The sequence below is a fragment of the Ovis canadensis genome, chromosome 6 (assembly GCF_042477335.2).
Source record: "Ovis canadensis isolate MfBH-ARS-UI-01 breed Bighorn chromosome 6, ARS-UI_OviCan_v2, whole genome shotgun sequence".
NCBI lineage: Eukaryota > Metazoa > Chordata > Mammalia > Artiodactyla > Bovidae > Ovis > Ovis canadensis.
In genome coordinates, this window is record NC_091250.1 from 34268891 (window position 1) to 34283577 (window position 14687).

At 38.8% G+C, this 14687-nt stretch overlaps 1 protein-coding gene across 1 annotated transcript in view; it reads left to right on the forward strand.

Annotated features, from left to right (window-relative positions):
- Positions 1-14687, forward strand: part of DKK2 (dickkopf WNT signaling pathway inhibitor 2) — a 129126-nt gene that overhangs the window by 111651 nt on the left and 2788 nt on the right. The window contains exons 2-3 of the mRNA XM_069593566.1: positions 10822-10972; positions 12234-12389. Coding sequence (XP_069449667.1) covers positions 10822-10972; positions 12234-12389 — 307 coding nt within the window. The remainder of the gene's footprint in view (positions 1-10821; positions 10973-12233; positions 12390-14687) is intronic.

Sequence of the window (14687 nt, forward strand, 5' to 3'; positions counted from 1 at the left end):
GGTTTTTATCACCACCTCCTATACAATGGTATGAACCTCCTCTGTCCATAGTTTTTCAGGCACTCTGTCTATCAGACCTAATCCCTTGAATCTATTTGTCCTTTCCACTGTATAATCAAAAGGGAATTGATTTAGGTCATACCTGAATGGTCTAGTGGTTTTCCCTACTTCCGTCAATTTAAGTCTGAATTTGGCGATAAGGTGTTCATGATCTGAGCCACAGTCAGCTCCTGGTCTTGGATTTACTGACTGTACAGAACTTCTCCATCTTTGGCTGCAAAAAATACAATCAATGATTTATGTATTGACCATCTGGTGATGTCCTTGTGTAGAGTCATCTCTTGCATTGTTGCAAGAGAGTGTTTTTTATGACCAGTGCATTCTCTTGGCAAAACTCTGTTGGCCTTTGCCCTGCTTCATTTTGTACTCCAAGGCCAAACTTGCCTGTTAGTCTATGTATCTCTTGACTTCCTACTTTTGCATCCTAGTCCCCTATAATGAAAAGGACATCTTTTTTGGTGTTAGTTCTAGAAAGTCTTGTAGGTCTTCATAGAACCATTCAGCTTCTTTGGCATTAGTGGTTCGGGGCATAGACTTGGATTACTGTGATATTGAATGGTTTGCCTTGGAAACGAAGAGCGATAATTCTGTAATTTTTAGGACTGTACCCAAGTACTGCATTTCGGACTCTTTGGTTGACTATGAGGACTACTTCATTTCTTCTAAGGGATTCTTGCCCACAGTAGTAGATATAATGGTCACCTGAACTAAAATCACCCATTTCAGTCCATTTTAGTTCGCTGATTCCTAAAATGTCAATGTTCACTCTTGCCATCTTCTGTTTGACCACTTCCAATTTACCTTAATGGCCCTAACATTCCAGGTTCCTATGCAATATTGCTCTTTACAGCATCGGACTTTACTTCCATCACCAGACACATCTGCAACTGGGCTCTGTTTTTGCTTTGGCTCCATCCTTTCATTCTTTCTGGAGTATTTCTCCACTCTTCTCCAGTATCATACGGGGCACTTATGGACCTGGGAGTTTATCTTTCAATGTAATATACCACCCATCAACAGAAAATTGGATTAAAGATTTACTGAGCATGGTCTAGCCCATCAGAGCAAGACCCAGATTCCCCCATAGCCAGTCCCTCCCATCAGGAAGCTTCCACAAGCCTCTTATCTGTTAGAGGGCAGACAGAATGAAAACCACAACTACAGAAAACTAACCAATGTTAACTAATTACAGAAAATTAATCTCATGGATCACAACCTTGTGTAATTCAATGAAACTATGAGCCATGCCATGTAGGGCCACCCAAGATGAATGGGTCATGGTGGAGAGTTCTGACAAAACATGTTCCACTGGCGAGGTGAATGGCAAACCACTTTAGTATTCTTTCATTTATAACCCCATGAACAGTATGAAAAGGCAAAACTATCACACATTCCAAATCTTGATATACTGCATTAGTCAGAGGTTAAAAACAACAACAACAAAAACACTTTTGGTGGCAAACTAAAATAGAATTCAGAATATTGGTTTAACAAAGATATCCTTAGTGATTGATCAGGATATTCTAAACACAGAAAGGCACTTTCTTTCCTTATCTTCTTGGATTAATCCCTTGATCATTATGTATTACATTATCCTTATCTTTTGTAACAGTCTTTACAGTCCATTTTGTCTGATATGAGGATTGCTACTCCATTTCTTTGGATTCCCATTTGCATGGAGGACCTTCTTCCATCCCCTCACTTTCAGTCTGTATGTGCCCCTGAGCCTGGGATAGATCTCTTGTAGGTAGCATATATACGAAACTAGTTTTCGTAACCAATCAGCCAGTCTATGTCTTTTGGTTAGAGCATTTAATCCATTTATATTTAAGGTAATTATCGACATATATGTTCTTATTGCCATTTTAAAAACTGTTTTGGATTTGTTATTGTAGGTTTTTGTTCTTCCCTTCTTTTTGTTCTTAGGGTTTGATGACAGTCTGATACTCTATTGAGTTGTGTTTGCACTGATTTTTCTTTTTTTGTGTATCTATCTATAGTAGTTTTTTGGTTTACCGTTCCCATGAGGTTTTGATATAGCAGTCTACACACACACACACACACACACACACACACACACACGGTTGTTTTAAGTTGCTGGTCTCTTAATTTCAAATGTGTTTCTCATTTCTTGCATTTGTGCTTTCCTATTCTAATGCTTGCTGATTTTGATATCATATTTGTGTACGGATGATTTCCCACTTTTACTGTACATTTGCCTTAACTGGTGAGCTTTTCCATTTGTGATTTTCATCTTTCTAGTTGTGGCCTCTTTTTTTTCCCTGCCTAGAGAAGTTCCTTTAGCTTTTGTTGTGAAGCTGATTTGGTGGTGCTGAATTCTCTTATCTGTAAAGCTATTGATTTCTTCTTGAATCTGAGTGAGACCCTGAATGAGAGCCTTACATGATACTCTTGGCTGTAGGTTTTTCTTTTTGATCAATTTATGTATCCTTCATCACTTTAAACATCCTTATCATTTTTTTTTAAGTGAGTCTTGGCTCTAGTCCGAAAGTTCTGAATATAAAACATTCAAAACAGTTGTGATGACTTGTGCATTTTAAAATTTAATTGAATGTTTTCTAAGATTATCTTTCTCAAGGAAGAATATCTACTGATAAATACATTGTGATTTACTTTAGGATCAGGCTGCACTGCACAGGATTTTATTGAATCATGACAAATTACTGTGAACTTCATCTTATAAAATGTTTAACATTATATATTAATAAACTACACTGAAACATTTTACATATCAAATGCATGTGATGGTGCATGTTTTTCAAAATTATTTTAGGGGTGATGATTTTCAGATCACAGAATATAGTTTTTAGTTTCTATATTATAGTTGGGAGTTCAATAAATAAAAGCCAAATAAGTAATTATTGAATACTAAAGGAATATCTAAGCAGCCGCCTTAAGAAACTATGGTGCACATCCAGAATATCATGAAATATCTGAAAATTTCCCCTCAAAGTTAAAACAGCTCAATTCTCCTGGCAATAGGTTCAGGAATCCTCAAAGATGCATCTAGTAAACCCCTGTCCCCTAGAGGTAATTGTGGACAAAGGGAAAGATCAAATTGCCTAGCCTTTGGCATGAAGTGTACAACTACACAGATTGAGTTATATTGCCCCGCACCTCCTGCAGTTACAATGTTAGGGTATGAGTCTGAAACGACCACGTTAAAGGGTAGCATAGTTTGCATGTTCATTCTGCTCTATCATGCAGAATGTCATGGCAAGGGAAATTAATCTTTTCTCTAGGGACTGAGAGGAAGTCAGTCTGATCTGGTTTCCCAAATGCAATTGCCAACCCTTTGCTGTGTTAAGACCTCAGACATGTTCTAGTCCCCAGCCCTTCTGGCCACCTCCCTCTATCCACTTGCTTCAAATGTTTTCCATTCCCACAGCTGGGTTGTCCCCCTGCAGGCTTTCTTCTGCCTGCCCAGCTGACGACGTTTTTCTGGCTCCAGAAAACTTCCAAGATTGTTACAAACAGTGCTTGCGGGGACAAAGGATTGTCCCGAGTAAAACAACAACAACAAAACTAGGACGCTCTTGCAAGAATCCGGATGGGTGGCTCCCCACATGAAAACTGTGTGATGTTTCTCTCTTCTTTTTCCCTCCTCTATTAAACAGGAACAATGTCACTGTTTCGAAAGCTTGGGAGTTAAACTAAGGTTTTACTTGTGGCAAAAGGTCTATAAAAAGTAGTCAGTGCTGCTGAGATACCTGAAGCACTTCCCATTTCATAATCGCTTCTCTGTTGCATTGGGGCAGGGAGAAGGTTCTAAGGGATGGGCGGTAATTGAAAAGTAAAAAAAAATACAGTCAGCCCTAAATCTAAGTCTTGATTTAATAAGCCTTTTCTCTCTGCAGTTTTAAGAATAATAGGGAAAAAAAGAGGCTCAATTAGTTTAAGAAGAGGCAGTAACATTTTATTTTATTCATTAGAATATTATTTGTCATTATTTGCATGTTGGGATTTTGCTTATAACTCTGGTTCCACTGAATTTAAACAGCCATAAAACGGTTGTCAAAAAGATGGAAAGAGAAAACGTTGTTTATAGTCTTGTCAGTGTTTTCTGCCAGTATTCTGTTTTTCCAACAGCTGCAGCAGGACATGCTGTTGGTATTTGGAGGCTTCTAGAAAGGGAAGTGGCCAAGTTTATTTTCCTAATCTCTAAATTCAGCACACTGGTCACCATTCAAATACCTTTTCTATGTGTGCATTAACAGTCATTAAAAGATCAGTCGTGACACCTTACAGTGAGGTCTACAACCCAGGGCAGGGCTCTGATCCCCAACTTTTCTGCTGCTGAGCACATAAGACTTATTTGCAGAAGTTACTTAACCTCTCTTCACTTCGTTGTTAAAACTGTAAAGAAAGGTTCCCGATTAGCACAGAGTAAATGGATGTCAAAAAATACCCTTTATACTAAACAAGAAATGCTCACTTCTGATGGACATTATTTTCAAGCTGTGCCCAATGTGTTCACTCTTATTTTAGTCCATGGCATCCTGCTAATGATAACTAGCACTTCTATTTATGGGAGCCACTGTATTTTTAGTCTGAAAGGGGGGGTTGGGCAAAACTTCTCTGTTTTTTGGCTTCATCAGGGACAGCTCTCATGCTTTCTTAATTTATGGCCTATCTTCTGCTATTATTAGGTCTCGCAAATGAATTCAGTCCCTAAGTGTGACTGAGGATAAGTCATGAATGATTTTGCATGAAGGCGTGTGCGTATTCCCGGATGCTCAGGGAATGATTTCTGATTCAGTTTTAGAAATATTAATATAGGATAGCCATGCATAAAGCCTCTAATTCTTTCATTTGATTTCTAGACATCCACACAGACTGTCACTGTTCCTTATACTGTTCACTTAAGTGAATGAAGAGCCAAAGAAATTCACTATTAATAATTTCCATATCAGGCAAAGAGAATCAGTCTTCTTACTCATTTATAAGAACCAGAGATGCATATTATTATTTTTGTTAAATGGAAACTTAGACTGAGGTGCTCAAATGTAAAAATCATCATTAAATGGGACCTTTGGAGGCCAAAGTAAAGGAAAGTACTTTCCCACGGGAAAGTTTCTTAATGACACTTTTATTAAAGTATATAAGTCCCTTTAGTGGGCTTGTTAATTGCCACAAGTCATCACTTCTTCAGGATTCTCCATAACTATGTTAACTATGTGCTTTTCTTCTCTGTCTCTCCCTTCCTCCCTCTCTTGCCTAATATGATACCATTTCCAGACATGTTAAAAGGGACTAATGTAGGATGGGGAAGACTGGTGTGCTGCAGTCCATGGGGTCGCAAAGAGTCGGACACGACTGAGCAGCTGAACTGAACTGAATGTTCAGGAAAAACTCCATAGCAAACTGCAGAACTCTCATACCTGAGTTTAAAACTCTTTCCTGAAAAATAATGCATTAGGCCAAAAACATGAGAATCCCTTTTAACCAGTCAGAGTGGTGTTTTCTCCTGTTCTGCATTTTTTTGCTAATGGTTACATCAAGTAAACTTTATTGCTGACTAGACCCATCCTGAGGGACACTGATTTTCAGAAGACAAAGCGTGTCCCCAAATATCAGTTCCTTTCCCTATAGCGTGTTTCAATCAATTTTTCTCATCTATTCTTGATTTTATTCATACATAAATGCTGTTTATCAGAGCCAGGAGTTCCATAAGCATGCTAGAAGCTATGTAATAGAACCTTGTATTTTAATTATTAAACACTTTTATTTTTGTCAAAGAACTTCCCTGAATATTATGTTCTGGGATTCCATTCCAAGGCCAAGTTCACATTAACAATAACCTTCCATTAAAAAAAAAAATCCTGCATACTTTTTCTGCCTATATCATTTCTAGTTCATTAAAAGATACACTGGAACATAATAACACTGCCTACTATTTTTGCTCTCTCCTCTGAAAAATTGGTGAGAATTTTACTGTGATCCCATTCACAAAGTACTGCTGTGCATACTGCTTTCTGTAACAGTGTCAAATATTTTCCACCAAGTATTTTCCATTTCCCAACAACTGAGAACAGGAAGATGATAATGTGCTTTCTCTAATTTTCTGCATAAATAAACTTCAACTTTTAGAAAACAAGTTGCTTTCTACCATACAGGCTGTTTTTTTAGGAATGGAATCAAGTATTTCTCTATATTCAAAATCCCTTGAAGAGTCATTGTTTGAGTTGAATTACACATGATGTTTTAGGTGGCAAGTGTTTACTTCCATTGAAAGAACATGTCCTATTTTTGAGGAAAGAAAAAAAAAAAACAAACCTTGTGATACATCAAATGTTTCTTGCAAAACAATTTGGTGAAACAAATGTAAATGAATCAGAAACATGTGAAGTGTATTTCAGTTAAACTTAATGGGTTTAAATATGAAGGCAGTAAAGTGCTCGGGGGGAAAGAGTGTAGCAAGTCCGGAAGTGACATTTGTTTTGTTTTCATCAGTCCTGGACTCTTGAAAAGTGGCCTGATACTCTGAATTCAAGCTCATTCAGATTCTTTCTTAAGCCTAATGATGAAGTTACAGAATGGGACAGTTATATCCAAATTAATTTTATAGTTTTATCGGGCTTCACTTATAAAGTGGGCATCAGATATTGCCAATGTGCAATGCTTCAAGAACACTTTTCAGTCCGAAGTTAGAGGTTTTTCTATTTTCTGTTCTCTTCTGAGGGTAAAAGTAAATTGTAATGATGTTAAAGGTTTATCTTTTATCACCAAATAACATGTAAAGTTTCCAGAGTCACACATCAACTTCACACTTATTTCCTCTTTCTTACATGATCAGATCTGAATGGAAAACACGGGGTCTGAACGCATGCAAACATACCCAGGAGGAGGGCCCAGGGAGAAAAGGCGAGGGAAGAAAGAGAGGGGTGGGGGTAAGGGAGAAGCAGTGCATGCAGGGTAAAGCCATCAACCTCATTTCAAAAGTAAAACGTTCAAACCACACTAATCATTTGAGAGTCACAAAAACTTTATCCTGTAGTTTTCTAGTCCTATCATTTATGCTTGCTTAAAAGCTATATTGCTTTTTAAGTTTTTTTATTTTGCAATTTATTTTATTTTTTGTGTGTGTGTGTGTTTTCTTTTTTTATTTTTTTTTAGTTTTTTATTTTCTAAATTTTAAAATCTTTAATTCTTACATGCATTCCCAAACATGACCCCCCCTCCCACCTCCCTCCCCATAACATCTTTCTGGGTCATCCCCATGCACCAGCCCCAAGCATGCTGCATCCTGCGTCAGACATAGACTGGCGATTCAATTCACATGATAGTATACATGTTAGAATGTCATTCTCCCAAATCATCCCACCCTCTCCCTCTCCCTCTGAGTCCAAAAGTCCGTTATACACATCTGTGTCTCTTTCCCTGTCTTGCATACAGGGTCGTCATTGCCATCTTCCTAAATTCCATATATATGTGTTAGTATACTGTATTGGTGTTTTTCTTTCTGGTTTACTTCACTCTGTATAATCGGCTCCAGTTTCATCCATCTCATCAGAACTGATTCAAATGAATTCTTTTTAACGGCTGAGTAATACTCCATTGTGTATATGTACCACAGCTTTCTTATCCATTCATCTGCTGATGGACATCTAGGTTGTTTCCATGTCCTGGCTATTATAAACAGTGCTGCGATGAACATTGGGGTACATGTGTCTCTTTCAATTCTGGTTTCCTCGGTGTGTATGCCCAGAAGTGGGATTGCTGGGTCATAAGGGAGTTCTATTTGCAATTTTTTAAGGAATCTCCACACTGTTCTCCATAGTGGCTGTACTAGTTTGCATTCCCACCAACAGTGTAGGAGGGTTCCCTTTTCTCCACACCCTCTCCAGCATTTATTGCTTGCAGATTTTTGGATCACAGCCATTCTGACTGGTGTGAAGTGGTACCTCATTGTGGTTTTGATTTGCATTTCTCTAATAATGAGTGATGTTGAGCATCTTTTCATGTGTTTGTTAGCCATCCGTATGTCTTTTTTGGAGAAATGTCTATTTAGTTCTTTGGCCCATTTTTTGATTGGGTCGTTTATTTTTCTGGAGTTGAGCTGCATAAGTTGCTTGTATATTTTTGAGATTAGTTGTTTGTCAGTTGCTTCATTTGCTATTATTTTCTCCCATTCAGAAGGCTGTCTTTTCACCTTGCTTATATTTTCCTTTGTTGTGCAGAAGCTTTTAATTTTAATTAGATCCCATTTGTTTATTTTTGCTTTTATTTCCAGAATTCTGGGAGGTGGATCATAGAGGATCCTGCTGTGATTTATGTCGGAGAGTGTTTTTCCTATGTTCTCCTCTAGGAGTTTTATAGTTTCTGATCTTACATTTAGATCTTTAATCCATTTTGAGTTTATTTTTGTGTGCGGTGTTAGAAAGTGATCTAGTTTCATTCTTTTACAAGTGGTTGACCAGTTTTCCCAGCACCACTTGTTAAAGAGATTGTCTTTTCCATTGTATATTCTTGCCTCCTTTGTCAAAGATAAGGTGTCCATATGTGTGTGGATTTATCTCTGGGCTTTCTATTTTGTTCCATTGATCTATATGTCTGTCTTTGTGCCAGTACCATACTGTCTTGATGACTGTGGCTTTGTAGTAGAGCCTGAAGTCAGGCAAGTTGATTCCTCCAGTTCCATTCTTCTTTCTCAAGATTGCTTTGGCTATTCGAGGTTTTTTGTATTTCCATACAAATCTTGAAATTATTTGTTCTAGTTCTGTGAAAAATGTGGCTGGTAGCTTGATTGGGATTGCATTGAATTTGTAAATTGCTTTGGGTAGTATACTCATTTTCACTATATTGATTCTTCCGATCCATGAACATGGTATATTTCTCCATCTATTAGTGTCCTCTTTGATTTCTTTCATCAGTGTTTTATAGTTTTCTATATATAGGTCTTTAGTTTCTTTAGGTAGATATATTCCTAAGTATTTTATTCTTTTCGTTGCAATGGTGAATGGAATTGTTTCCTTAATTTCTTTTTCTACTTTCTCATTATTCGTGTATAGGAATGCAAGGGATTTCTGTGTGTTGATTTTATATCCTGCAACTTTACTATATTCATTGATTAGCTCTAGTAATTTTCTGGTGGAGTCTTTAGGGTTTTCCATGTAGAGGATCATGTCATCTGCAAACAGTGAGAGTTTTACTTCTTCTTTTCCAATTTGGATTCCTTTTATTTCTTTTTCTGCTCTGATTGCTGTGGCCAAAACTTCCAGAACTATGTTGAATAGTAGCGGTGAAAGTGGACACCCTTGTCTTGTTCCTGACTTTAGGGGAAATTCACCATTGAGGATAATGTTTGCTGTGGGTTTGTCATAGATAGCTTTTATTATGTTGAGGTATGTTCCTTCTATTCCTGCTTTCTGGAGAGTTTTTATCATAAATGGATGTTGAATTTTGTCAAAGGCCTTCTCTGCATCTATTGAGATAATCATATGGTTTTTATTTTTCAATTTGTTAATGTGGTGAATTACATTGATTGATTTGCGGATATTGAAGAATCCTTGCATCCCTGGGATAAAGCCCACTTGGTCATGGTGTATGATCTTTTTAATGTGTTGTTGGATTCTGATTGCTAGAATTTTGTTGAGGATTTTTGCATCTATGTTCATCAGAGATATTGGCCTGTAGTTTTCTTTTTTTGTGACATCTTTGTCAGGTTTTGGTATTAGGGTGATGGTGGCCTCAATTTAAAAAAATTCATTATTGTGAAAAGTAGGAAAAACAACAAACTACACCACAGCAATAAAAAAGACTTCCAAATAAGTCTCCCTGTCAACATGCCTCAAAATGTGAGTTAATTTGATGTGTGGTGTGATAGTTCTGTTTCTCCATTCTCAGTCTCTGAAAACAGGGACATTTTAAGCATTCCGGTAACTTCCTAGATACAAGGAATATATAATTGGAGGGTGTATATAAATGCATTTTTTGAGATAATATATGACATTGCTTAAGTAGCCTTCTGAATCAACAACTTGGTAGAGAAGCGTAGGAACAGAAGTCCTCCCTGTGTAAGTAGCCTGTAGGGCTATTTTGTATGTCCCAAGTCTGCTTTTTTGTTTCCTGACACCATAATGATATAACTGGAGTTTACCATGCTCCGACCACTCAGAATTCTACTGCTGCTCATCACTGAATTTGGAGTGAAGATACTGCTCCTTGAATTCTTTGTTCCCAAAGTTTCATTGCTTCAAAGTCTCTGGAAGCATCTCTGTCTGTGTGTTCCTCACAGGCAGGAACTGAGAAATCACTCTTAGAATATCTGTTCCATAAATGGGCAGGAAATGTATTTTAGCTGCTAGCACAGCCCATTGTTGCTTTTTGTAACCTTCTCCTTATGCTAGTTCAGTGGGTTAAAAAAAAAAGAGTGACTAGGCTGTTTCATTTACACCTTAAATCAGTGGCAGTATAACAATTACAGCTATTTTTTGAGCCTCCAGAGTCACACGTTAGGGCTCTACTAATCAAAATAAAATCTAAATCCTAACCCCAACGTCGTGTCATTGAAAATACATGAACACTGTCAACTTTATCTTTGTCATCACCATCAGCAATCAATGTTTATAAAGCCCTTAATTAAGTAATTGTTACTACATAGTACCTCTGCTCAGAACATTTTTAAATAGTTCCTTTGAGAGGGAAATATTCTGACTTTCCATCACGATTTGGGGCAATAGCTTTTTGCTTACAAGAGCTAATCTTTGCTTTTGGTGTTCTTGTTCTGCTTCATGACAGGCCTACCCTTGTAGCAGCGATAAGGAATGTGAAGCTGGGAGGTACTGCCACAGTCCTCACCAGGGACCGTCGGCCTGCGTGGTGTGTCGAAGGAAAAAGAAGCGCTGCCATAGAGATGGCATGTGTTGTCCTGGTACCCGCTGCAATAATGGTAAAGGGCTCATTCAGTGCTGATGGGCCTCTTTCCTTTCATGTAGGAAACCTGGAGACTTCTCCTTAGTCATACTTCTAAAATATAAGGAGACTTCCAAACTGGCAGGAGTGGGATCAGGGTTTAGAAATGTGTAAGATTACCTGGTGTGTGTGTATTAGTCGCTCAGCTGTGTCTGACTTTTTGCGACCCCATAGACTAGAGCCTGCCAGGCTAATCTGTCCATGGTATTTCCCAGACAAGAATACTGGAGTGGGTAGTCATTCCCTTCTCCAGGGCGTCTTCCTGACCCAGGGATCAAACCTGTGTGTCCTGCATCGCAGGTGAGTGCTTTACTGTCCCTCTCAGATCTTAGTTTTCCTGGGCTCTGATCACCTGCTGTAATTTAGAATCTATGCTGACCCAGGATTTGCCATGTTGAAATGTTGCATATAAATAGCTAGACGTTATATTCCACTGAACACTTCAGTGAATATGTGCAAAGGAACCAAAGACAGAAACCTGTGATCCATCAATACACTTGTGAGTTTGTTTTCATTCTCATACCAATTGTATAGCTTGATTCTCACACTCAAGGTGCCCTTTTTTGAAAGCCCCACACTGTGGCACACACAAATGCTGATAGAGTGATTGTTTCCTCCAAACAGAAACATAGTCTATTACATGGCCTTCACCCAATCTCAGTGACCTTATGGGCAGACAGTTCAGCACTGATGATGAAATGAAGAACCTCCAACACGTGGTAAACCATTAAATACTTGCAGAACATGATCAGGAACACAATTAGTCCTGCAAAACATCATAATCAGGCTCATATTCCTACACTTGTTCCTGACCTGTGGGCCTGGTCCTACTGAGAGTATCCTGGACAAGAAGCAAAGGGAAGGAGACCTCATCCCATTAGAGATGTTTACAGTGTGGATGGGGATTTTCTTTTTGATTAAAAAAGGAACCTTGATCCTGAACACAGATGTCTGATCAGACAATTTTAAGCTACTAAGATTTGATAATACTTCACTCTGTCACTCTTCTAAACTCTTCGTATGTATTCACAGTAACTTTATGAAAGGAATTCTGTTTTTATCCTTATTTTTGCCCAAGGTCACTTGGTCATGAGACTGGCAAGACTGAAATCAAGAAAGCCTGGCTTAGGTCCAAACTATTGAGTTCTCAAATCTAGGTAGATGATAGATACATGGCCTCATACTTCACATCGGGAGACTACTTAAACAAGTCTAACTAATTATCTGACCATCTCCAGGCATCTGCATCCCAGTCACCGAGAGCATCTTAACCCCTCATATCCCAGCTCTGGACAGCACTCGGCACAGAGATCGGAACCACGGCCATCACTCAAACCACGACCTGGGATGGCAGAACCTGGGAAGACCTCACACTAAGCTGTCACATATAAAAGGTGGGGATAGTTGTAGCTCCAGAGAAATGTAGATAATTAATTCCATTGCTTCTGAGTGCAATTTGAAAAAAAATAATGGGAAGTTACTGAAATAGTAAGATTTTAACTGAATTTCTTCTCAATTTTGAGGATTCTAGAGGTTTCTTGGAGATCTTAAATTGTGAGAAATACATATGACAAGAATTGTGGTACTCCAGTTAACCATGCCATTTTCTAAATAGTTCAGCCTTTTTACAAGATATTTAGAATAAATCTTTTACACAAGCATTTCTCTTCCATAATCAAGAATAAAGCATTGCAAAACATAAATGGGAAAATGTTTGCTGCCATAAGATTAAATTACTAAGATTTAGAGTCCTTTTCTCACCTTTGCAGATTCAGAAATTTTATTTCACTAAACAACCAGGTAATATACTATGCATAAACCAATTTTCCAAAATTAATTGGTTTCTAGAGGGATTATGTATGCCCATAAAAATTCCCTTCCTTGTGTCACAATATTTGGTAAACCTAATCACTAATAGTACATTTTTGAAAAGTAGAAATACCTATATTTTTAAAGGAGGCTTTTGCAAGTGTATTCTGTGGAGCACTGTTCTTTCAAGATATTATATGACTAAAAGAGCCTGTGTGTTCGAGTTTTATAATAGTGTATCTGCCCATTTTTGGAACTTTAAAATAAACATTGATATATTGAAGGCTCTGACAAGTTCAGCAATGAGGAAAACAGGTTAACTTTTTTAGATACTGTATTTCCCTAGTTTACTTAACCATAAAACCATTTCCCCATACTTTTACCTTCTGTGGATCCAGTATCCTACAAAATACCTGACTTGTTAGTCCAACCTAAAACACTAATGATTCTATCAATAGGGTTAAAGTGACTGACAGTTCCTCTTCAACCAGCCCTCGTCTATGCTTCCTGAAGGCCTTATCTCCTATCTCCTATTTCTATCCCACTGAAATCACATGCATTTGTTAGTACATGCATGCTTAGTCACTCAGTCGTGTCCTACTCTGTGACCCCATGGACTTGTAGCCCCCCAGGCTCCTCTTGCCATGGGATTTCCAAGGCGAGAATACTGGAGTGGGTGGCCATTTCTTTCTCCAGGGGCTCTTTCTGACCCAGGGATCAAACGCGCATCTCCTCTGTCTCCTGCGTTGCCAGCAGAGTCTTTACCTGCTGAGCTGTCTGAGAAGTTGTCAGTACGTGAGTGTCCATCTTTATTCTGACAGATCTCTATGTTACAGTACAGTTTCTAATTTATTAATCACTATTAGTTAATTATATGTGTAATTTCCTGATGGCAGCTAGCAAGGAATGTTGATGGCTAGTGAGTTGTGCCCACATTCACACAGTGGGACTGGCGACATCCAGGATGGCAGCTAACCTTTTAGATCAGGCTTGGCGCACTACGGCCCATGAGCCAAGTCTGTCCTGCTGCCAGTTTTTTTATTTTGTTTTGTTTTAATTTTTATTTTTACTTTACTTTACAATACTGTATTGGTTTTGCCATACATTGACATGAATCTACCATGGGTGTACATGAGTTCCCAATCCTGAACGCCCCTCCCACCCCATATCATCTCTCTGGATCATCGTAACACAGGCCTGCCCATTCACTTAGGCATCATCTGTGGCTGCTTTTGTGATACAAGAGCAGAATGAAGAGCTGTCACACAGATCACATGGCCTAAAAAGTCAGAACTATTTACAATCTGGGAGATGACAAAGAAGCTTGCGGGCTACACATCAACCCCACTGCGACATGTGGGTGCTCTCTGCTGATGTCATCCTTTTACTGAACTGAATCTCCAGATCTGTGCTCCTGTGATTTTTTTTTTTTTTTGGATGGGTTCTTGGTTCACCCTGGGGCTGTTTGCTCTTGCTCTGCTCCACTCTGCATCATAGCCTTTCACAGACTTCATTGCCTAGACTCCCTGTCAGGTGGCTTCCAGCAGCATGGGTTTGGCTGTGCTGAGAGATTGAGAGGCAGAGGAGGGGAAAGGCCAACGGATTCTCTCTGCCTCTGAGAGTGTTTCTGGCAGAGCTGCGCCTCCTCGGGGCCTCAGCTCCTGCCGGGATTCCAGTCCCCTGCCCTTGCCCCATGCTGACGTCACCAGCTTCTCTGGATCCTCCAGCCTAAATGTGGTGGTGGCTTTCTGCGGTGCTGCTCTACATTCTCTGGTGCTTTTTAGCCTCGCAACTCGCTGCCTGTGTGACCCGTTCTCTGCATTAAATATCTTCTCTTTTCAATACTCAGCTTCTGTTTTCCTGGCTAGATTTTAACTGGTACC